This window comes from Eublepharis macularius, chromosome 10, assembly GCF_028583425.1.
Source record: "Eublepharis macularius isolate TG4126 chromosome 10, MPM_Emac_v1.0, whole genome shotgun sequence".
Taxonomy (NCBI): domain Eukaryota; kingdom Metazoa; phylum Chordata; class Lepidosauria; order Squamata; family Eublepharidae; genus Eublepharis; species Eublepharis macularius.
Genome location: NC_072799.1, coordinates 26079506 through 26104410, shown reverse-complemented (window position 1 = coordinate 26104410; position 24905 = coordinate 26079506). Strand labels below are relative to the sequence as shown.

Here is a 24905-nt window from a genome sequence, read left to right as displayed (position 1 = left end):
ATTAGACCAATTAGATCAAAATGTCTCCAGTTCTGGCATTGTGGCACTTAGAATATTTCCAGGAATCAACAGCTCCCGCAGCCTTTCCTCAGCTGTTAATGCAAGTGTTATCAATTAGTGTCTCGGAAGCCTCTTACTGTCTTTGCATAATGGCAGAAGCATGAAATGGCCATGCATTGTGAAGTCAAGCTAGAAGTTACTCTTACCATCCTAATACTAAGGATCCAAGAATATGGAACTGCCAGTGTCAATTTGATTTATGGAGAGAATGGAACAGATATCTTATCACTGAGCCTGAGAGCAATGCTCCTCCCCCACCTCTTGACTGCCATCTTACGCACGGCATGTTCAAAAACTCCATGATGCCTTTTCTCTGCAGGCGTTGAGCTCCCTCTATACTATGTCTCTTTTTCCTTTCCACTGGCTGATATCAAGATGGTCCTATGCTTTCAGGTCATGGTCCTCTGTGTGCCATTGGCTTAGTTGCTCCTGTGCCATGGAAGTGATGAGCAGCCTTTGCCAAAACAGATGTCTGCTAACAGGGAGTGGGGAAACACGGACACTACACCAAATCAAAGTGGCTACATCTCATTGGCTTTCAAATGACATCTCTTGATGCCTGTAGTGGAAAAGCTCCACTGACCTGAATGACACACCATTCAGTATTCTCTTATAAGGATTAGGCTTGCTGTTTGCTGATGGTCTCTGATCACACAGCATGTGGACTATACCCAACCATGTTCGTGCTTGGTGCAAAGTGGGATTTCCATGTGCACTATTGGATATTTTGCCTTTTTTTGTCATCCATGTAGACTTTCAGAAAAAGTCTAGGAGAGGACTGTTACCCTGCCCATGAATCTCTCCTGATATAACTTTCTAAACATGGAGACATATTATGGAGGCATGGATCTCATGAAAACATATTATGGAGACATGGATCTGCTGCTGAAATCTGAAGTCCCTTTTCAAATGTGCATTAACACTTCTTGTCATGAACCTTTATATTTCTGCACAACCATTTACATCATCGATTGCCACTGGTGGGGAAGGGGAAATGTAGGGTGCCATGACATGGGCACATCTCCCATAGGTGTTCTGTTCTCATTTCCAAAGCGTTTTCATGTGGGGTAAATGTATAAAGGATTGGCTGCTAGAATTAGAGCCTCTTTTAGCTTACCCAGTTCTTATAAACTGCATGGATCCTATAGTGAATCCGTGCAGGCCACCTTCCCATTGGTACTACAGGTAAGGCTGATATCTGGGGCCAGTATCAGTGGTGCAGTTTATACTTCTGGAGAACAGTCTGATTTTACAGGCTTATTTTCTAAGACAACTTTGAGAGCTATAACTGTGCTCTTCCCTATAAAATGTGTTTCATCTTTTGATCGAAATGTGAACAGAATTTATTTAGGTGCCAGTCTTTATGCAAAAATCTACAGCAACATTTACAGGCAGGAGAACTTGACATGAAGCAGCCTCAAACAACCAGCTGCTTCAGAGCCTTCCTTCCTTCTTGCTGTTTAAAAAGTCAATTTATTTTTGCTCAAGTTATGCACATATAAATAAATTTGAGACTATCACAAAATGAGACACAGTAATCAACTCTAACTCAGTGGTTGGCAGCTATTAATTGCCATTTACACACATTTAAATGCAAGACTTGTGATTGCTTTGATTCATAAAATGCTGAAGTTGTTTTTAATGGGCAAAAAATTTCTGCACTCATTCTGAATTGGAAATGATAATCAATTTTATAAAAATTAAGCCAACTTGAGAACAGATTAAGCTGTACAGTAGTATGGTCATAAATGTGGGATAATGTGTGTTTCTCCTACTTAAAATGTTACTGGGCATGGAAAGTGAAAGTTTGATCAAGACAGTGATGCGATTTTTTTTTAATTGAAGAGCCTGGGTTTATGAGACCTCAAAATTAATTAGTCTCCTAATTGCTAGTTACAGAAGAGTTCTGGTAAAAATGTTTATTTTTACCTTTTTGTGAACATATAGTTGGCTTAGGAGTCTGAGGAAGAAACTGATCAACTAGTCCAATGGGTAAATAGAAGGAAAAAACACCTGTTTGTCATCATGTCTTCTGTGCAGTCCCACATGGGAACTGTGCATGCCCAGGCCAGCTGTGGGTGTGCTAAAGCTCCTAAAGGCACTCGCCTCACCTTTTCACATGCTTTTCTCCCTGGTGTGGCTACAAAAGGCGGGTTGAACAGCCCTCTCCCTCAGTTCTTCTTTAGCCACCGCAGAAGAATGGCACGTCTTTGCTTAAGCTCCATGGTATCCTACCTATCAATGAGACATGGCTTCGAAGGCTTTCTTCAAAAAGTGTACCTATTGTGGTATGAATATGGCCCAATCTGATGGGCATAATAAATGCCTTTTATGTCTGGGTGAGGGCCATGACATCTTGAGATGTACGGTCTGCCAACAATTTAGGCTCAAAGCACTTCATGAAAGGGCATTGTGTTTGAAAGTGGCTGTTTGGGAGTTAGCCCTGAATGGTAGACTCCAAGAATACTAATGCCTCAGGCAAAGGACTACAGCACCCATAACGGGCCTCCTTGGTTCCTCCAGTGTGCTTGACACCTATAGCCACTGAATGGGACCAGTTCCAGTCGCTCCCTCGACGGCTCCACCTCAGTGCCAGTCAGAGCTGCCTTAAAAAAAGGCTAAGCTCAAAGAGAAGCATGCCAATAAACAGTTGACCCTGAAGTCGCAAAAGAGGAAAAAGTCCTCCTCTTTGACTCCAACCACATCAGTGGCATCAAGTCTGCCCAGGGTTTTGAGAACTCCTTCTTCAGTGCCCAGATGCCATTCTGCATTGGGACCATCTCGCTCAGAGGGCAAGATCCCAGAGATTTAGATTTGATGACAGCTATTTCCCCACTGCCCCCTTCTCTTATGTGGCCTGTGGAAAGATGCAAGGCTTCTTTGGATTCGTCCAAAAATGACAATCATTGGGAATTGGCTCCACATCACAGGCGCCATCAGTTCCATTATTCTCCTTACAGCTCACCCTATCATTACAACACTTATGGGTTTGAGAGGTCACCAAGCATGTATCCTCCTCCCCACTATTACTTCCACGACAAAGACAGTTATGTCTCTGTTCACCCGGAACCAAGAACTAGTAAGGCCAAGCTTACATCATTTCCACCCACGGTTCCTGAAGACATCCATGTTCTGGATACCACAACACACTTGGACGATGACTCCAGTGTTGGATCAGATATTGTTTCTAACAAAGGACTCTGCTGTATCTCCAATAGAGGATCTTCCTTGTATACTGAACAGTTAGTCTGGATGGCGAGATCCCTGGAAATTGAGGTGACCTGCTTTGCTCCGACCTCTTTGGATCCAGTCTTTAAGGTCCTTCACTGGGAAGTGACAGGACCAATGGAATTTCCAATCATGCAAGGCATGCTAGATGTGATGAAAGATGTATGGGCCAGATCCGCCTCAACTCCGGCAACATCTAAAATAACTGGATATGTATAAGATGAAACAGGATGGTTCAGGCTTCCTGTTTACTCACCTGCCTGCCAATTCTATTGTCACCGAGACCCTGCAAGGCAAGGGCCTTCAAAAAAGCATGGGCCATTTGGCTCTGATAGATAAAGAAGGCCAGAAGCTAGACATACTGGGCAGAAAGGTTCATGTCTCCTCAGCCTTAAACGTTAGAATTGGCAACTATGAGGCTGTTATTGTCCAATATCAACTCTTCTTATGGGAAAAGATTGGCCCATATCTGAGCCTTATTCCAGATGATAAGCAAAGACTAGCAAAAATTTTACAAGGAGAAGCTCTAAGGCTGTCCAAACAACAAAGGAATAGTGCCAGCTCTTCTAGAGCTATGGCCTCTACAATTACAATTCATAGACATGTGTGGCTTAGAATCACTGCTTTAGCCCTCCACCATAGAATGTGGATAGAAGACCTTGCATTTGAGGGGACAAACCTATTTTAATCCACCACAGATGAGGCAATCAAAAAGATCAAAGATGATAAAGTGACAGCTCGGTCTCTGGATATTACACCCATATACCCAAACCCCTTTAGACAAATGTTTCCTCCAAGGCCATATGCACCTTATAACACTAAATACAATCGGTTCCACTCCCAACCGATGCATGCATTGCGCAGAATGTATTTCACCAGGGAAGCCTTATGCAAATTAACAAAACTTTGGCTGGGAACAAATGTTATGAAGTGCTGAAACATCAGGCCCATGTTCGTATCAGGTTTCTTTTCCCTGCCTCCCTAACCCCCTTCCCCAAGCAGCAGCCAATGACAATTGAGCAGGGGCTGGGAAAGCTTAGCTGTAGACCTTGCAGAGACTGGGGTTGCAGTGGCAACACATGCTTGGTAATGTCTTCCTTCAGCCTTAAATCCAATTATACACCAATGCTGGTGATATTCAAGAAACATCAAAAGTGTGACAGGTTTTTAAAGTTCTTGTGCTTATTTGCTTTTGCTCAATTTCAATTAAGTATTGTTGGGTTTTCATTAGTGAGACCTTTAAAAACGTGTCCTCCTCAGAAACGCTGACAAGAGCCTTAACTAGGAGGTGTCACTGTTTTAGAAAAAAATTATAATGATGGAGTATGATGGCTATAAATAGATGAAGCATTTTAGTCATTTGCCACTGCAAGTCATTTAATAATTTCATGCTGAGTCCCCTTTCAACAAATTTAATGAAAACCAGCATGATGTTGTGGCAGGTTCTATTGGATTTCTCTGCCATCTTCTTATGCTCCGTGGTGTGAGTGATTAAAATAGTACCTAATAAACTAGTATTAACAGCTCTCCATCTTTCTTTCTTGTCTCACAAATTGACACAGACCTTTGTAGACTTTTCTCCTCTTCTAAAGGGTGTCTTTGTTGGCCCCCCCCCTTCATTGTTCTAGTGCCTGGGAACCAGTAGCAGCTAAACAGGAGTTTTGGTGCACTGTTCATTCCAAGAATCAGTGTGAAGCTATTTCTGAGGCAATCTGAGTAGGAAGTAATGAGCTGATTTTCAGCCTACTGTGAAACTTTATTAATCTGAAGAGACCTTTCTGAAATCCACTTGATGAGCACAAGAGTAGCACAGACCTATATATCCATGTCATTATTTATCAGTCTCCTTGGATATGTGTGCTATACAGCGATATATTAAGCCTACTTCTCCCACATAGGATGAAGTTTCTTATTTTATGGTTTGCTTTAATTTCTTGGCTGTGTTCACTGTGCTTGACTGTTCATCATGAAATAATGTGTCATGATGAAGCCGTGACAAAAGCTTTGCATTGCTTTGCCTATAAGATCCCCTTGTTTGCATCTTGCAAAAGCAGAGATGGGAAAACCTCTCTTCTCCCCCTGCCCCCAAGATCAGTTTGAAATTGAGATTAGTGAGCCAAGATGTTGTGCTAAAAGACAGGAAACTAGCTCCATTCCCGCCCCACCCCCGATCCCAATTCTGACTCTCAGAAAGATTTGGAAGTCCCATTATGTCCTTGTTGAAGCCATTGAGAGCTCCTAATGCTTTCCAAAATGCTCTCCCCATTCCTATGCATCCCTATCTGCCTTCCATTCCTTGTGCCCCCCCCCAATTTGTCTGGCTGTGGTCACATCTAGTGCTCTTCTATGACAGATGGTAAGTGAACAGACAGGAGAAAGGAAGTGTGTGTGCGGGTGTCCCCCCCCCCCGATGCTAACAGCTACATCTCTAACGTCTATTGCCTTAAACATTTTTTCAGCTGTGTCCAAGGCAGCAGATGCATCCTCAGAAACAGGCATCCCAAGACTACCTTTCCGAGGGTGCATTAAGTATCTAAGACCTTGTTGAAACTGAGCCACCAGGGGAAGGAGAGGAAAATGCTGTTCCTTCTGCCTATCTTCAGTAGCAACCAGTTTCAAGTGGGCAGTGAAAGGAAGAAACATTCTTTTCCCGGGAATATAAGAGCAAGAACTCAGCTTTTGTAGTGAAGGTGAGCACTGCAAGTAGCTGAAGTTCTTACTCTGGCTTCAGAAATATGTGACCAAGCAGCATCACTATTTAAAAGTTGTTCCCACTATTGCCTCTTATGCCGCCTGAAAATCCACTTTTAGGAAATCGGGGGATCTTCAAATGCAACTTCTGCTGTAATGTGAGGAGCTTCAATCTGAACAGAAAATGCGAAGAACCCCAGTGGAAGTGCAGAAGCAGCCAGCACCTGCGTGTCACTCTTTTGATCCTCAACAGTTTGAAGAGATGTGGAAGTCCCCAGAGAAAATCTACTACTGTCAAAATTGTGGTTATTTTCTTGGGACTTCTATAAATGTATTCATTTCAGTCCTGACTCTGAGTTAAAGCAAAAAAAAAAATGATAGTCACTTTAGACATGTCTATCACTAATTTTTTTCAAAATCTCCACAGATACTTCCTTGGAATTCCTATGGATAGTTCACCACATGCATTTTAAATTTTCATTTAAGTATAACTAGATAGGGCATTTTTGGCCTGGCATTTCCAAATAACTTGTCCTGTACAGGTGTCAGCCATATTATTCATACTCTTCAGTTCTAGCTGCCAGATCTAAATGGGAAGTCTTTAAAAATAAATCAATATTAGGTAGAAATACGATAAAGTAGGAAATGATATTACTGCAATGCCAAGTTTGGCTTACCTTGGAGTGTTTGTGACTCAGTAGTAGTACAACGCTGACATTGATAGACCAGTGGACTGACTCTATATTTATATATTGAGGAGCGTGTGTGTGCGTATGAGGACCGGATTCATGTGTACCTTGGCCACAAGGTAAACACTATATCATAGAACAATCTAAACGAGTTCAGAGAAAAATAAAGATCTGTTTTTCTGAATTTTCATCAATTGGCCATAATAGTTTTAACAGAGCTTTGATTCCATAGGGTAGGACTTGTATAGGAACTGCTCTCATTGTAGTGTAGTAGTGTGTAGAATACTCTGAATCTGTCAAGGTTCTGTCCCTTAAGGCACATATTAAAAACACAGGTGCCTTTTCCCTATATAGAATCAACCAATGCTATGTCAGTCGTTCCTAGTTTATCAAGTGTTTCAAGTGTTCTTTTTCTTTTAGCAGAATGAGCTCTACTATACACCCTTAGAGACTCGGACCTCAATAGAGAAATCCTTTGGGTGCAATAAATGCTAAGTTGTCCATTAATAAGCAATTGATCCCGTAGTTGCTTATATTGATGGATGTGTTGCACCAGGTCTCTGATTACTGATTTAGAGAACACTGGCTGTCATCAGGGGAAAACCCCAGTTTGTTCCAAGCTTGAGACAGCATAAATCAAACCAGTCAGATGTCATTAAATGCCCACAACATGCATAACTTTAACTGTAGGCAACAATAAATGATTCTACTGAGACTTATGTATTCCAAGCAGTTGTCACCTGACAGCTTTTACTGTTTGTGTCATCGGCTTTTTGATAAATGATTAGCCTTTGATAAAAACTAATTTTCAGATACTTCATGGCAATGCTTTGCCCATCATCATTCCTGACAGCATATCCCAGCTGGTTCACTCATGTAAGTTTACGGAAAGAAAACTGCCATTATTATTATTTTTTTAAAATATCTTGTGGATTGACATAAGAGAGTGACTAAGTTGAAGTTTCAAGTATTCAAGCAATAGGGCCCGATTCAACTGGGCCAAATTCATACTCTGATTCATACTTTCAGGATTCGTGATTATAGAATGACCTTGCTGGAAGAAGGACATCCTGTGTATGCATGTGAGACAAGATGAGAGAGGCAATAGTGGTCCTCTGAAAACCATGACCAAGGTAGCATTCCATGTATATAAGGAATTGAGAAGAAGAACAGAATTAGTGTTAAGATCATGGTGGTCCTATAGATTTGGGTAGTATTGAAAGGCCTTCATACAGAAGTGCAGTTGAGACCTTTTGCCATTCCCAGGTGAAACCAGATTCCCATTGAATGGACAGCTGTAAACTGTTTATGAAACTATAAGACAATCCCAAGAACTCCCAGATACAGAGTGAACATGCTCAGATGTGGCCACAGGCTACCTGGGAAATACTACGGCTCCTAGAAGGTTTGGCTGCGTTGGGAATATGTCCCTTGTTTGCACTCTTCCAGGTTCTATCACAGTGGAGTCTGGTTTGTTTGTCACATTTGAGTCATGCTCTTTTGGCCAACTTGCTCAGTGTGGGGCTTTTATCAAGATACTACTATTAATGGGGAGTTATTTGCATACCTTTAGCACTTCACGCACAGTAGTTTGAGCATGTGTAGCTTCCAAGTTATGCAAATCACTCCCTGCCAAGAGTCATTCTGGCTCAAGAAGAAGGCTAAGGGGGGAAGCAGGAGCGCCCCCCCACACTGCTGTCCTGAGGCAAATCGGCTCCTGCAGCCTTTAAAAGCGACATTCCTGCAGCTGTTGTGTGACTGAGGGCCAAACTACAAGTGACGCCTGACACTAGTTGGACACTTGTCAGCTTCCCTCAAGTTTTGATGGGAAATGTAGACGTCCTGGTCTCGCAGCTTGGGTCTCCGACTGCTGTCCAATGGACTTTTCAACTGTCACTTGTCCAACATTCCACCAAGCTGCCTACATTTTCCATCAAAACTTGAGGGAAGCTGACAAGTGTCCAACTAGTGTCAGGAGTCACTTGTAATTTAGCCCTGAGTTGAAAGTGAGTTGGGTCCAGGAAACCTAGATACAACTCATTAATAGAGATGCCATCTTCCAGGTGGGTCTTGGAGATCTGGAATGACAACTCATCTCCAGCTGTCAGTGGTCAGTTCCCCTGGAGAAAATGGTTGCTTTCGAGGGTGGACTCTATGGCATTAGGCCCTTTCCCTCCCCATATCTTGCCATCCTCATGCTTTACCCCCAAATCTCCAGGAATTTCCCAGCCCAACTACTCATTAAAAAATCTATTGTGTAGTTTGGCCCTTAGTCTCCTTTTCTTATATTATTTCCCTTGGCCCATTATGACAAGCCAGAGAGGTCAGGTTATAGATTCCTTCAAGAGGAAGGTTTGATCTGCTAGGTTCTGAGAGAGGGCTTTAGCTGTGGTGATCCTGGTGTTCTGGAATAGACTACTTGATGAAATCTGCCAAAGTTTGACTGTAGTGATGTTTAGGAAGGTATTTAAGACTGTCATTTTTCTGCTCGGCTTCTAGGGAAATGTTGCAGAGCAGTCTTATTCTGTTTTCTTTTTATGGGTTATTGATCGAGATAGGCTTAACTTATATATTTGATATTGTAGCATAGTTACAATACTTTAATGTGACCATTACCTGCTCAGAGTTTTCAGATAAGATTGAATGGAAGATGTAAATAAATTGTATTGCAGCACCACATTATATTATACTGTAGATACAGGTATGCTTCAAAAAGATTATGCCATACACTGATTTGGGCTTTGTATACAGCTTTTGCCAGGGTACATTTAAACAAGACAAAGTCACTGTTTTCTCAGGATTTGTGCCTTCAAAGCAACAATACCTCTAGACATCATCGTCTCCTAAATACCTCAAATGAGCTTGGTTGTAAAACAGGGTGTCAGAAAGAAAGCTAAGAATATGAGAAACGGCCAAGGTTCTCTTGGATAACAAGTTGCTATCGTTTCTAAATCCTAATTTTGCTTCACAGTAAGGCCATCTCTCTCACAGCACGAATCATGTCAGTTCTTTGGGAGGGTTTAATGTTCAGAGCATTGGCCTCCCCCATCCAAATGTGGATAATTATTCTATGTTAGTATTATCTTCACTCTACACTTGTTTTTGAACATCTGGGGTGTTTTTTAGCTGTCTGCTTAAGGAACCTCTTTTAATGGATTAAAATGTGTTCCTCTGTATCAAGTATGAAAAATAGCAGTTCTGTCGATAATTTTGGCCGACATTATGCTTTAAAAGAAAGAATGTGAATCTCTCTTTTATAAACCAAGAAGGATAATTCTTCTCCTCTAGATGCCATAATAGCAAAGTGGCCCAGAATGTATGCTTGTAAGCCATTCTTCTCTTTCCTTTTTAAAAAAAGAAATCAACCATCTGTCTAGTATATTTTAGTTTGGGTTTCTAGTAATGAGCAGGCAATTATATTAGATGGTCTATATTTATTTAAAACTCTATACCACTTCTCTGTACATTTTCAAGGGGTTTAAAAATCCACAACAAATACAAATTATGTTAAAGCAACAATAAAATACAGAACCACAATTCATTAAAGCACTTGTATAACTATAAAACAGTAGTAGGAGTCAAAAGCCCAAATAGTATTCTTCATGGATTCCTCTTTTCAATCAGCTGGCAAACACTTGTTGAAACCAAACTGCTTTGACACAGCCAATAGAGCAGGAAAGTAAAGATGCTGTATACACCTCCTCAGGCAACTCATTCTGCAGGGAGGAAGCCACCAGAAAAAAAGCTGTAGATCTTTACTGAGTCCAGTAGGTTTTTACTTGATATGATGTCTCAGTAGGAGGGAACTACAACCTACAGTTGCTGTGCTGTGCTGGGAGAGGTAATATAAGGTTAAAAACCAAAGGCTTGTTCTTAGAAACAAATTGGCAGCCTATATTGTTGCTATAAAATTGTGGTAATATGAGCATATCGCTCAACTGTAACCAAAAGCTGTTTATATTTATGAAGTGTTTGTACAGAATGAATTAGTGTAATCCAACCCTGTGATAATTTCATTTGCATCTTTAATATATTATTCCGAATATTCCTAAACGTGACACGTAAATAGTGTAAATAATATATGACTTTATATATAAATAATATATGAGTTTATTCTAAAAGATCATTGTAACATATGCTTTTTAAAACCTGCCTTGACCCTTTATTCGCAGCTCCTCCTTACATTACCTGAAACCTTTACCTCAGGAGGACCCTGGTCACAACCAACATTCCTTTTTTTCTCCACACACACAGAGCTTCGTGTGTTCTCCACTTTGCCCGTTTGGAGTTTGAATCTCACTGCTAAAACCACCTGTGGCATTTTGCCCTGTTTGTGTGACCTATATATTGCTGCTTCCCAAAATGTTTTCTGTTGCTGCCAAAGGCTTTTGCCTTAGGTCTCTTCAGTTTAACTGGTATTTTAGGAAGGCTTACCAACTTTACTGTAGCATAAGCTTTCGAGAACCTGTATTATGCTACAGTAAAGATGGTTAGTCTTAAAGGTGCTACTGGGCTCTTTTCTATTTTGCTACTGCAGACTAACATGGCTAACTCCTCTGGTTCTAGGAAGGCTTAGTTATAGATGGTAGTATGAAAGAATGGTCAGCTCATGAAGCTGGTTGTGAGGTAAAAAAAGGGATCCTTTCTTGCTTAACCAAAAGTAGAATTTATTCATAAATACATAAGCATGATGGTTGCAGAGTGTAGTGGTTAAGAGTGGCAGGACTCTAATCTGGAGAGCCAGGTTTGATTCTCCACTCGTCTGCTTGAAGCCTGCTGGATGACCTTGGGCCAGTCACAGCTCTCTCAGAGCTCTTTCAGCCCCATCCACCTCACAGGGTGATTGGTGTGAGGATAATAATAACACACTTTGTAAACTGCTAGGAGTGGGTGTTAAGTTGTCCTGAAAGGTGTTATATAAATGGAATATTGTTGTTATTACAGTATTGATAGGTGTATTGGTTTATGAACAGTTCTTAAGTTTGTTAGTTTCAAAATAGTTATACATTCTTAAAGATATATTCACAGACCCAGTCACAAATTTTCCACACATAAACATTCCTCTTATCCACACAGCTATTGATTCACTCGAGCTTTTCCACACAGCTTGCCTGACCTAGATAGAATAACCTCTCTCTGAGATACACACAGTTTGCCTGATTTAGCCAGAATTTCTCTCAGCTCTCTGACCAAAAGCTGAGTTCATTCCACCCCTTAGGTTACAACTACCATCCAATCACCGCACACTCCATTCACCCATCCAGATCCCCCTCCTCCTTTCCTCAGAAGGCCTGCATTTAAACCTACAGTAACCAACAGTCAAATCCTCCACATTAATAAACACAAACTTATTTATATGTAAAACAATACAAGCACGTTTTGCAAACTTTAAAAAACCAACATAAGGAGATTGTACTAAGCTGAAATTTAAGAGTAGGACTCTGGCAGAACAAAGCAATGAACTAACAGTGCCATCCTAAGCTGTTACTCTCTTCTAAACCTTTCGAAGCAGTTTTAGGAAAATCAGAATAATGGTTAATTTTTCCCTAGTGTGGTTTTGTAAGGATTCAGAATAACAGAATATGAAGGATCCCTGAACAGCAGCATTTTTTCTCCCTCCATACCGTATTGCAAACAACTTTTAGAACTTCTGTAAGATTATAGTGTTCATTGTTCCAGACTCATTTATTCCCCATTTCTGGTGTGCAACTGATTGTTTGGGAAGATAACACTGGGACTTTAGCTTATGCATATAAAGCCTGTGACTTTACTACAGACCTAGTGTACATGTGTATATAGAATACATAAATATTTATGTCCCATCTCCCAGCATGTTGTTCATGAAGCAACTTCCAACAATTATTAACATGACACTGTAATGAATTAAAAAACCACAGTAAACTAAATGAAGCTAGCAATTAAATCTAAAGAGCCCACAGCGAAAAACCCTCATAAAAAGGCAGCAGGTCTTAAGTGTGAGAGAGAAACAGCAACTCAAAAGAAGAACAACGCAGGTTTTGCCTGGTATCTCTAAAGATCAGGAGGCTTGGTTTCTGATGAACCGATGTAGGGTGGGAATTTCAAAATCTGGTGAGCACCTCAGAGACCTGCTGTGAGTAGCCACTTGCCTCGCTTCAGAAATCAGAGGACACAGAAGGCCCCTGTAGCTGATCGATATTTCGTGCCTTTATATATTGCTCTGGTTAGATGGGAGGGAAATCCCACGCAAAAATCCCTGAAAAGGGGATGTTACCTGTTGGACAAACAATGGCAACCAATGACCTCAGTGTGTGAAAAGGTTAATGCTGAATCCCTACTGGTATTACATATATATATATAAAAAGATAGAATTAAGTTGCTGGAGAAGCTCATGCACTGCTATGGTTTTCCAAGTGACAATGGAAGTCTTTAATATGCCTTTTTGTATGAGAAATACAACCTTGGTTTGCCTCCTCAAACAGCATAAAACATACTCTGAACCAGGGCTTTTTTTCTGGGGAAAGAGGTGGTGGAACTCAGTGGGTTGCCCTCGAAGAAAATGGTCACATGGCTGGTGGCCCTGCCCCCTGATCTCCAGCCAGAGGAGAATTTAGATTGCCCTCCGCGCCGCTCAGCCACACAGAAGGCAATCTAAACTCCCCTCTGTCTGGAGATCAGGGGGCGGGGCCACCAGCCATGTGACTATTTCCAAGAGAGCCCTGCTCTGAACTACTTAGTCATGCCTGGCTTTTGTTTTGTTTTTGTTACCCTTGGGAATATTCAAATTCCTCTCCTCCCGTTTTGGAATGTTTACTAAGACACAATTAAGAACTTTTGTATAATACTGGATTCCTTTAAATCTTTTTGCCTTCTACAAGACAGCATGAATATTGTTGCCTTTATATTTGGAAGACAGAAGAAAATCTGTTTGATTTTCACTGTGCAAAGTCCTTGGAAGTCATACTTTCATAGCCAATTATAGAACTGTACTTCAATGTTTTGTAATTTTCTTTGGGGTACAAAGGCATCTATATTTTAATGAAATAAAAAAAAATCATAAGCACAACTACAGCATTTGGGTGTAAGCATCTCTAGATAATGAACTGTAAAAACTCGATATTAGTGATACTTCTGTAGCAAGGTAAAAAATTATCAATGGAATTTTTTACATTTAATTTTAATGTATTAAGCTGTAGATTCAAATGACTGTGATCCAGACATTTAAAAATTATGCAGTGAATAATGCAAAACACAATTTAGTTTAATCCTATAAAATATATGAAAAAAATTAAAAATAAATTTTGATCATGACAGTTCCTGAATAGTATGAATGAGTGATAGACTCCTTTATAAAGTGCCTCATCCTTTTATGTCTGATAGAGATATTAGTAAGATTATATTACGCACAGAATAAAACTAGATTTCAATTACATGCCAGTTTTCATGCTTTTTAGTATTTGAAATAGAGTTCAGAACTTAAAAACAGTATGATTGGAGTTTTAAAGAGCTGCATGGGAGAATTTTTAGATTTCAGTAAGAAGCGCTTATCAGAACAGTAGGTCCTCTGAGATGGGCATCTGAATTGGTGCAAATATGCTAACTCCTGATACAATAACTGATGAAGCATATCCTTTTGCGGAGGCAAAGGAGGTCACTCCCACCTCACGCATCAGTGAAAAAGCTGAGAGGATTCAGCCCAATGCAGTACAAAATACAAAAATGAATTGAAGTTGGGCTTTCCACCTAGTCCAGCATTATGCAAAAAAGCAAAATCCTTGATGGTGGCACAGTTCAAAAAATTGGTTCCTGTTGTCTGAATGAATGCTCTTGACAGGCAAAGTGCAGGACTTTGAATCTGCCTCACAGTAGGACTGAGCGCCGGGTTAAGGTATATGCTTAAGCAAAGAATAAGCTTAAGTGGTAGAAACTAGTTCAAATCACAATACCACTTACTTTACAAAGGAAGGCAAATTGCTGCCTTAGAGTCACCTCACAATTTGACCTGGAAGAAAATTCCTTCTCTGTTCCAGTTATGGTAATTGATTAAAACATCTATATGAAAGCGAAGTTTATCAGTTAAGCTTCTCTAGCATCAAACAATGTACCTGTAGTAGAGTGGTTCTCAAATTATGTTACAATATGCCTTCATAAATCAGGAAAACAGCTGTTTGAATTAATTCAAATATAGAGTGTTGGAAAAGAGAACAGTCTACAAATATCAGCTGTGGAAAATTGGATCTCTGGAGACAAGATCTAGACAAGTGTGGGGCCTCTTTTTTCTGTCAGATGCTCTTCATATGTTCTACTGAAGAGCAGTGACCAGCTGATAAAAAGAGGAAACAGCAGAGGTAAATGGTTTTGATATGCTTTCAGATCCCTGAGGTAAAGTATTCCAGGCAGGAAACTCCTTGTGAAAGAGCAAACACTACTTTTGTTTTGGCTAGGGTCACCAGCCCTGTTTACCTTAAAAGCAGGGAACAGGTGGTCACTATGCAGGTGGGGGGCCCTGATCAAGTTCCCTTGCACTACAGAGGCCCTGATGATGTCACTTCTGGTTGAAAACCAAAAGCTATGGGTTCTGATTGGGGCCGAACTCCATCCCAAACATAGCATTTGGGGCCAATTTGGGACAGCAGAGACCCTGTAGCTTCCTGTTTTCAACTAGAAGTGCATTGTCTGGAGCACATGCCATTTCACTGCATGTTCTGGTAGCTCCTGAGTCCTGACTTGCCTCTAGGGTTGCCAGCTCCAAGTTGGGAAATTCCTGGAGATCTGGGGTGTGAAATCTGGAGAAACCTGGAGAAAGTGGGGTTTGGGGAGGGAAAGGACCTTGGCATGGCATAACTCCATAGAATCCACCCCCCAAAGTAGCCATTTTCTCCAGGTGAACTGATCTCTGTGGCCTGGAGACCAGTTGTAATTCTGGGAGATCTCCAGCCACTACCTGGAGGCTGGCAACCCTACTTGCCTCCCCAACTCCTTTTCCCCTCACCAGACAGGAGTGGAGGCTGATGGGGGGCATAGATAGTCCACCCCCAGCAGGGGGCTGGCAACCCTAGTTTTGGCCCAGTGAAGGTCAGACAACATGTTACAAGGAAGAGTGCTTTAGATCTGGCAGGCCAATCTAATGTTTTTATGTTTGGTTGTTTTAATGTTCATTTTATCAGATTGATTTTATATTGTTGTTACTCAGCTTTGGTTCTGAGATGCTTGGAAGAAAGGGAGGCATATAAATATTTTAAATGCATAAAGTAATCTAACAAAAGCACCTTCCCTCTTGTTGCTTCTGTTCTCAAATTGGCAGCCCCTTATCCTTGCTGCTGCACTTCACCAAAAATAAAAAAGTGGGATCTGCCATGTAACGGGTTTTTGGGTGGTTAGTGAAGACCTCTAGTCTTTTTGGGGTGGTTAGTGGAGACCTCTTATTTTGTACTAAATGAAAAGCTGACTGGATCCATCCCAAAGTGCAGTTGATTTCTGAAGATGTCCGAGCCTTGAGTTTTGCATCTAGTTCATCAATCTTGCTGCCAAAGTATTTGGACGCAAGAGCTCAAGCCCTTAATAAGGAGCTAACATGAGGCTATATAATACAGTTGCTGGGGAAAAAAATATGAACTCTTTGAAAACATAAGAAATATATTGTATGGAACCTTCCCACATATGGTCTCTTTCTGGTTTGTGAAATATTTATGTTCTATACCATGTTGCAATAGAGAAAATCCTGGTGGGAGTTTTCACCTTCCTTTGTGGAATATAAAGTAAATACTATATAAAGTAAATACTAGAAGCACCACAGATTAAATTCTTAAACTCTAAATTGCATAGCTGATTACTTCCAAGACATGCTGTCAATCTGCGTGGCTGATTTACCAGACATGAAAATTACCTAGTAGGTGAAAAACAAGTGTTAATTTTACAATATGAACAAAATATTTAATTTGTCCATTGCGTCTTAGTATCATTTGACATGTGATTAACATTTGTATTTTTAACCTTTCCTCAGCACCATGAGCATTTTGAGTCTGTAAATTGAAACAACTGGAACCTTACAATCCCAATTGGCATAGCGGACATAATGTAAAGTAATTGCTTCTTTGTATATTAAATACTTTAAGATAAGGTATACATAAAAAAAATCTTGAATTCACCACTATTTGCTTTATTTGAATAAATTACACTTGGTGGGGAGGGGAAAATTACCAGGTAGGCTTTGTGTTGTGAGTGTTAGAAACATGTTACCCGTAGTAGATTGCAGGATGTGAATCCTGGTAATATTTGTTGGGTGAATGGGCAAGGTGAGCCATGTTTCCAAAAGCCCCAGATAACATTACATTAATTGCACTCTGTATGTGATTGTCCTTGAAACTCTATATGTGTCTTTACATTAATAAATACGTAGCTCAGTGTTACAGAATCAAGTGACTCTGTTGTGTTGACTGTCTTCCCACCAGGCTAACTATTAATTTGTGCCTGGATTTTCGTTATAGTATCTGACAGTGCTGAAGTTTCTGTCCCTGTCTGCCATGGTTTTGAAGATGGAAATCATATTTGATCTCTAATGCTGCTTAGTACAGGTATAAGCAAGAAAAATGATGAAATATTTGGGATATATGAGACCGTGGAGAGACAACCTGAGGCTCAGTTCTTTTGCCACAAATGATGGAAGGAGTGCTTGCTGTTGATTCCAAGCAGTTCACTGCTAGGACCCTCCAGATTTCCTTTGTCTTTGTTAGAGACCTACTAGTGTATAGCTCTTGGTCCCAGGGTCTTCTCCTGCTTATTTTTACATCACTTCTGATGTGACAAGAGGTTGAGGAAATCAGTAAGAGATTGTTCCTTTTTCACAGAAAAATAAAAAGCAGAGTCTGGATTAAAACTGTTACATAGCACAGGAAGAGCAAGATTTGAGTCCAGTAGTACCATAAAGACCAACAAAAGGAATATAAACTATTAGGCCAATCAAATGCTGGAAAATCAAAGAAGCTTGAACATCATCCAGGGAACCTATCAGGAAGGTTGTCATAGTGGGTCCAAATTGTTCAGTGGAAATCATTGGCCTAAAGTACTCCATTTAGAAGGTAAAGCTCTTTCAAGATTGATAATTTCTTTCTTGGCACTGGGGACAGGGCATTATTTATTTATTTATTTTATTTATTTATTTATTTATTTATTTATACATACATACCCTGCCCTCCCCACAGATGGGCTCAGGGTGGCTAACAACATTTTAAAAAATACATTAAAAGTCACAAAAACATAAAATCAATAATAATTTTTAAAAAGTCATTAAAATAGTCCAGGAGCAGGCTGTTTAAACAAATATTGGGAGTCCGTATACGGGCACAGCAGATGGCCGAGGGCAGCCCCAGAAGAAGTGGTAGTCTTAGATGGAAGAAGGAGGACACCCGCTGGCACTCAGCCAAAGGCCCGGCCGAACATCTCCGTATCCGTATAAGTATGTCCTCTCTCCCCCTTTTCGGACAAATAGTAAAGTGTAATCGATACTTCATATCTGGGATTGTTTTTTCATATAAAAAAGGAGAGTCCAATAGTTAGATGTTTAGATGGAAGCCTTATCTGATGTTTTAAGACACTTGCATTTTAAGTCTGGTGCATGCAACATTTCATAGTTAGCCTAGAATTATTATCGTCATTATTAATACTAATGTTTCTTTGATGTTGATTAAAAATATTAATTTAGCAACTTAGCGGAAACAGTTTATAAATGATGGAAGAGTAAATGTTTTAGCTTAATTGGAAACTATTAAATTTGAAGTAAACATGTTCATCTTTGATAATAAATTAACACTCTTCAATTGGGATGAAACGAGAACTGTTCAATTAAGAATTGCTGAATAAGGAAATACATTATCACTTCACACACAGTATATAAATGTAAATAATCACCTATCTTTTAAAAAAAGATAAATTAAATCTTATTAATGTTAGACTGAGCCGCCCGCTGCATGATGTTGAATTCCTTCTGCCTCTGGTATGCATTTGTTTTTTAAAGTAATGAGTTCTGAGCTCGCTTGTTCTTTCTCTCCATCTAGGTTTATGGTGATAAAGGGCCACGAGTTGTATTTAAGTGTTTTCTAGCCAGAAGTTTTTTAAAAAGTGAGAGGCACTCTGATCTTACAAACCGGGAAATCCTAACTTGTTGAGCTTATAGGTCTTTTTGTAATTTTGAGGAAGGGTAGGTGTGCCCCCACAAAATGGCAGTAGAGCCAATTACAAACTGTGGGGAGGGTCCAAAAATGTCATAAGGCTCTGAGTCAAGTGTTATACTAAAACAGAGATATCTACTTCTAAATGGGCCATTCCTGCAGATCCAAGGGTAAAGTTTCCTGGGCTCTTTGAAGCCCCTTCTGCACTGATGACATAACTCCTCTCTCCCTGAAGTGAAGCCAAAAGGTATAGAATTGGCTTGTATGTGGCCATTCGTGCCTCTCATGTTTGGTCCATGTGGCCTCATTTGTGTGTGTGGGGGGGTCATATTTGGGCAGTTACATTCCAGCTGGTTCTCAGCTTGAGAACTGGGAGGGGGGGGGACATGGACGATGACAACCTGCTTGTCCTCAACAAGGAGGTAGCTTTTAAAAAACTTTTTATTAGCAACAGGTGTGGATGGAAATGGGGTGAGATTGGCCGGCCTCCTCTACTTAGCTAGGAGGTGAAATTGATGAAAGTTGGTCAATTTCAGCTGTGGGGGGGGGTCTCTCTTCAAAAAGAATGAAAAAGGAACTTCTCCCTCCATGCTTTCCGAACCAGCTATTCATCTATCCTGTGCTGGACTTAACATATTTTTTAAAAAAGAGGAAAGAGAGGATGAGAGGGAAGATGGAAAGGAGGAGAGAAGGAGTGGCTGGATAGACGAGAATAGCCAATCACATTGGAGTGGGCTGGCAGGGGATGAGATGGGGGAAGAGGGTGGAACACTCAAAAATGGAATAAAGAGTATGCACGGGGAAACAGTAGACCGCAAAGCAGATTTTTTTTTAAAGTCATGGTATAAATGCTCCCAGGAAAGCTGTGGAAAAGGCACATAGTGGCTGGAATGACTACTCATGGTGGCAAATCAGGTGCAGTCAGGGGAAAAAAGCTGCAGTATGGGAAGTGAATCGGCAAAATAGACCTGTACAGACTCACTTGAATCATCTCCTGCCCCAAGAGGCAAAAAAAAGTCAGGATTAACTATTTGACTTAGAAAAGAGATACTATTTGGCCTCCACTTCCAGAGGAGGAAGCGGCTGCCAAGCTTAGAGACACATGAAAGTCTGCAGCCAAGATGCAGGCACACAGCTGTGATTCACCTGTTTATAATAAGCTCAGAGCTTTGCTAGTCAGTCAGCTGGTGAAGCGTGCGCCAAAGTCCCCCCCTCCTCCTGTTCTAATCGAGAACATTTGCAATTTACCTCCTAGACTCAAGAAGCCAGGGAACACACTGGTAGGCAGTGTGGCATCCGTGGGTACCGTATGGATGGCATGCAAAAGTGATTTCCATATTGCTAAATGAACGAAGTCTAGTCTTCTTTCCCTTTTTGATACTTGTAATTTGCATTCTCAAAGTTTACTTCCGGCTATCCTGTGTGCAGAGTTGTGCCAAATGTCCCCCCTGGGTTCTGTGGTGCTCAAAAGCCTTCTGGATTCTGCATAGATGAGTTTTTGCTGGTCATTTAGTCTGTCCCCTCATCTAGTGATGGTGGCTGTTAAAAACACAGCAGGTGTTGATTGATGATGCTGTCTGCAGGTCTAAGTCACAATTTCAGTGCAATTAACATGAGTCCCTTTGACACAATGGTCTCATTGCATCCCAAACTAAATATCTTTGTCAGCACATGTATTAGCTCTTGTGGACTGGCAGTAAATCTTTCTTTTAACAGATCCTTATTTGGTGCTTGTCATTTATTTCCAATCAAGTTAGTATTGTGCTTCCTGTAACATGCACACAAGCGTCAGAGTATTTCAGCAGATGCTTCCATTTCTTTAATATTGCAGGAAGCTCCACCACCGGGGTCATACGATGTTCAAAAATCATTTGCAAAATCTCAAGGAAAACGCGAGTACATGCCCCCCCGAACTACAGTGGCTAAAAGAAAACATGCTTCTTTTCTCAGTGGAACATCTAGGCAAGGTTTGCCTAAGACCGTGATTCCAGGTATGTTGACTACGTGTTTTCCCACGAAAACTATAACTGCCAACAGATTAAAGGAGAGAAATTAAAACCTCCATTTTAAAGGTCTTGAGGTCTCTGCATTGCCAGCAATAACTCTGCTTTTTAGCTGATTAAAAGGGAGCTCGCTATTTTTCATCCACGCAAGAATCGATATTAAGGTATGCTATAGGTGATTTTACTAAATGTGGAATTAATAGTGCATGCTATATATTGGTAGAGCAAGCTGACCTCAATGCAATGCAATGCAAGTCTTTATTTATTATATTTGTATACTACCTTTTAACCAAACATTTTGTTTCTCAAACTGGCTGATTATTAAATTGCAATGGAACCTAACAATTTTAATCACCTAAAATGAATTCAAAAATTAAATGAGTAACCCATACTACAGTTTCAGCGTGTAAAATACCTAGTAACTGAGAAACAGGAACCATGTCGCTGGAGACGAGTTTTGTGAAAACATGCATGAAATGAATCACTGATGTGGTATCTGTTAGTACTGTACTCTGAGGTATTTTAGAGATAGAAAAAAGTAAGTTAGTACACAGTGTGTCAGATTATATGAACTGTGATATGTGTGCGGGGTAAATTTTTTAATTTATAACTATACAGTCAGTGCTTGTAAGGTCAATCTTTCTTTCTTTCTTTCTTTCTTTCTTTCTTTCTTTCTTTCTTTCTTTCTTTCTTTCTTTCTTTCTTTCTTTCTTCGAACTATTGTTTCACACACTAGTTTTCAGACAATTCTTAATCAGTGTTTAGGTGTTTAAAGGAAATGTTTCCCCATGGAAAACATGGGTTATGTTGTGTGTTATGTCTGCATTGGACCAGAATGAAATGTTTGTGTTTTGAGCAGTAGGGGTTTGAGCCATGTAGCTTTTCCAACTCAACCTCATCAAATTCCTCTTATTGCAGCCCCTGTCCCACTTGCCTCTTGTCCATGCACATCCCATGATCCCCAGCAGAGCCATTTTGGTGTTCAAATGAGACCCCCTTCTCCACAGGAACCAACTAGTTGGATCCAACCCATGTAGGATTGCCAGCTCTGGATTGGGAAATTTCTAGAAATTTGGGGGTGGAGCCTGGAGAGGGTGGAGTTTAGGGTGAGAAGGGACCTCAAGCTGGGTATAATGCCATAGAGTCCACCTTGTAATTCTGGGAGATCTTCAGCTACCACCTGGAGTTTGGGAATCCTAAACCCATGGTGGTTGAGCCTAGTGTCTCTTACTCAGAGGAAGTCGCTGATGGCCTATATCCCCGGACTCCACTTGTTATGACTGGCTTTTCTTAGCTGGAATAATGTAAATCTGACTGGTTCTTTGTTTTCTCTCAACCACATCTTTTGCATTGGTGGGGTTTATCACTTGAAGCAGATCTGTATAGGCTGAAGAAGGATAAGCATCCCATAACAAAAGTTACAACAATGCCATTAAGCCCAATTTTCATTTGTCTTTCAGGGTTTCTAACAGTTTACTTAAAAATGGTTTTGATTTAATGGGACTCTGTAATTGTGATGCTGCTCTGGGGAAGCTGTTATCTCACAATCTAGATTGCTTTTGGGTCCCAATGTAGCTTGATCCTTACTAATTGTGACTTCAGTTAATTGTAAGAAGGCACTTGTAAAATGCAGACATTTTGATATGATCTCAAGAAAAAAGTAAGTAATCTGTTCTAAGAATTTAAAGGTAATACAGTAATAAGCAAAATATATAATCATGGAGACTAGTAAAACAGGTAATTAACCTGAACTTTGTTAGCAGTCCACAGAGTTTGAACTGGTCTGTCCCCTTCTTTACCAGGCCAACCAGGGAGAAGGGCACAGGGCTCTTCTAGGAGCTGCATAGCAGGAAGCTATTCTGCTCTAGCATGCGTTAAGTTGGAGAGCTGTTTAACCAGCAAAGGTGAGAGCTGAAAGTGAAGGCTTCTTATAGGGACCGATCCTATCTTTCCTGTAGGCAGAGTTGGGTCTGCAGACAGCTAAAGGATGGTATTCTCCTTATAGATAAGACTGGAGTGACAGGTGCCTTCTCCATCTTCTTTGTTCCTGGGGTCATGGGAGAAGCTCTGGGCATGCTTGAGGTGGACATGTCCACTCTTGATTTTTGTGGTCCCTTTGTTCCACTGGCTCTTGAACAGGTAGGGAAGGCAGGTGGTCACCAGGGGTCTTACCCTGGAGGCTGTGGGATTCAGGGATCTTCTAGTATATCGGACACAACATGGAGGCTGGACCAGGGCAGATCTTGAGAAGGGGCAATAGCTCAGTGGTAGAACGTCTGCTATGTGGACAGAAGGTTCCAGATTCAAGTTCCAGGTTCTCCATTTCACAGTCCTGGACACCCTTCCTCTGGGGAAGAAGAGGTGGGGCAGGGCGCTGCCCTTAAAAAGGCAGCAGCTCAGATGCAGAGCTAAGGAAAGAGGTAGTTGGGCTTGCAAAAGCAAGGGAAGAACAGACAGGGGGAGGGCCAACCAGCACTAGCTCCCTATGGTGCAAAGGCCTCCTCTTGGGGTAAGCATCTCCTTGAGAGAAATGGCTTGCTCAGGAGTAGAAGCGAGGAAACAGGAACTGGGCGTGGCCAGTGGAAGAGGGTTAAAGGCCTCAGCTGAAGGCGGTAAAGGGGGCAGCTGTCTGGAAGCTGGGAAGGAATTGTGGCCAGCCAGGCTTGGGTTGGCAACATTCCTGCCTCTGAGAGAAGCCAGGAGGCATTTTCCCCATTTGACCCAGTCAGACCCAGTTCTTACTAGACGTGCATGGGACTGGGATATAAACCTTTTTCACTTACATGTGTTTGGTGTTCATTGATTAAAAAAAAAAGGAAATGAAAAACACACACATCATGAACAAATCTTCATAGTAAAGCAAAGGATACAATCTTGTAATTATTTAATTTCTTCATTCATATTCGTTCACATAGGTATTAATTTGTACTTATTTCCTTTATTTATTTATTTACTTCATTTGTACCCAGCCTTTCTCCTCAATGGGGACCCAAAGTAGCTTACATCATTCTCTCCTCCATTTTATCCTCACAACAACCCTGTGGAGTAGGTTAGGCTGGGTGTGTCTGGCTCAGCAAGCTTTCATGGCAAGGTAGGAATTTGAACCTGGGTCTCCCAGATCACATCATGGCAAACTTTAAGGATAAGAATGCAGCTTGTTATATTTGCATGCTCCCTTCCCCAGTCCTCCTCTTTCTCCTTCTCTTGCACTCAGAGACTGATTGATAGCTTCATGATTTGGGAAACTTCAATCAAACCCCTGTTTGCTGTGATGGCCAAATGCAGGTACCTGGGCAAAATGGAATTAGTCTCTTCTCCAGATCCCAGGATTCTAAACCAGGAATGAACAGAGATTTAGAATTCCAGTTTGCGTGGAGGAAGCAAATTGTAACTTGCCCAGGTGCTTGCATTCAAACATCACAACAAATTGAAGTTTGATTCCCCCAAACCAGGAAGCTTTCAGTTGCGTTCCATGGGGCGGTGCATGCAAGCACAACAGCAAGCAGAGCTCATGCTCATCATGGATAAGCAGAGGCTGATCGAGTCATCTGAATGTGGCCACTGTGCACATATTGATCTCATTCATCACTATCTCTGCTTCTTTGTATTTGGTAGGCGATACGAGTCTTGTGCTGCACAGAGTCTATCTTGTGTTTGATGTTTAACAAATAATTAGTAATAATGTGGAGCAGTGCACTTCACCATAATTCATTCATTGCCTTAGTTACAAAAGCCACCGTTTGAATTGCCATCCTAAACTCATTATGTTTCTCAACACATTCCCACAGGAAATTACTTTAGGTAACAAATAGAATTTATCTTCAAAATTAATTGGACAGATCACATGAAGGTGGTTGTGTCCACTTTTTCTATGACTTCGCCCAATACCTTTTGATATAAAAGTCACTGTTGTGTGAAAACTAATTATTTCTTCTATTTGCTTGTTGGCTTGTAATATTACATTCCAAAATAGTTGGAAGTCTTTAAACCAGGACAGAGCTCTCAGGCCATTGCAGTGCAAGTAAGCAGCTCAACTCTTGAACTTCACTTTATTTTCCCTTTCTCATTCTCTCAGTCTTTTTTTAAAA

The 24905-nt window shown here is 40.8% G+C and overlaps 1 protein-coding gene across 1 annotated transcript in view; it reads left to right on the top strand.

The window, feature by feature from the left end:
* The window catches only part of STPG2 (sperm tail PG-rich repeat containing 2), a 306478-nt gene that overhangs the window by 86826 nt on the left and 194747 nt on the right, over window positions 1–24905 (top strand). The window contains exon 11 of the mRNA XM_054990485.1: window positions 20646–20805. Coding sequence (XP_054846460.1) covers window positions 20646–20805 — 160 coding nt within the window. The remainder of the gene's footprint in view (window positions 1–20645; window positions 20806–24905) is intronic.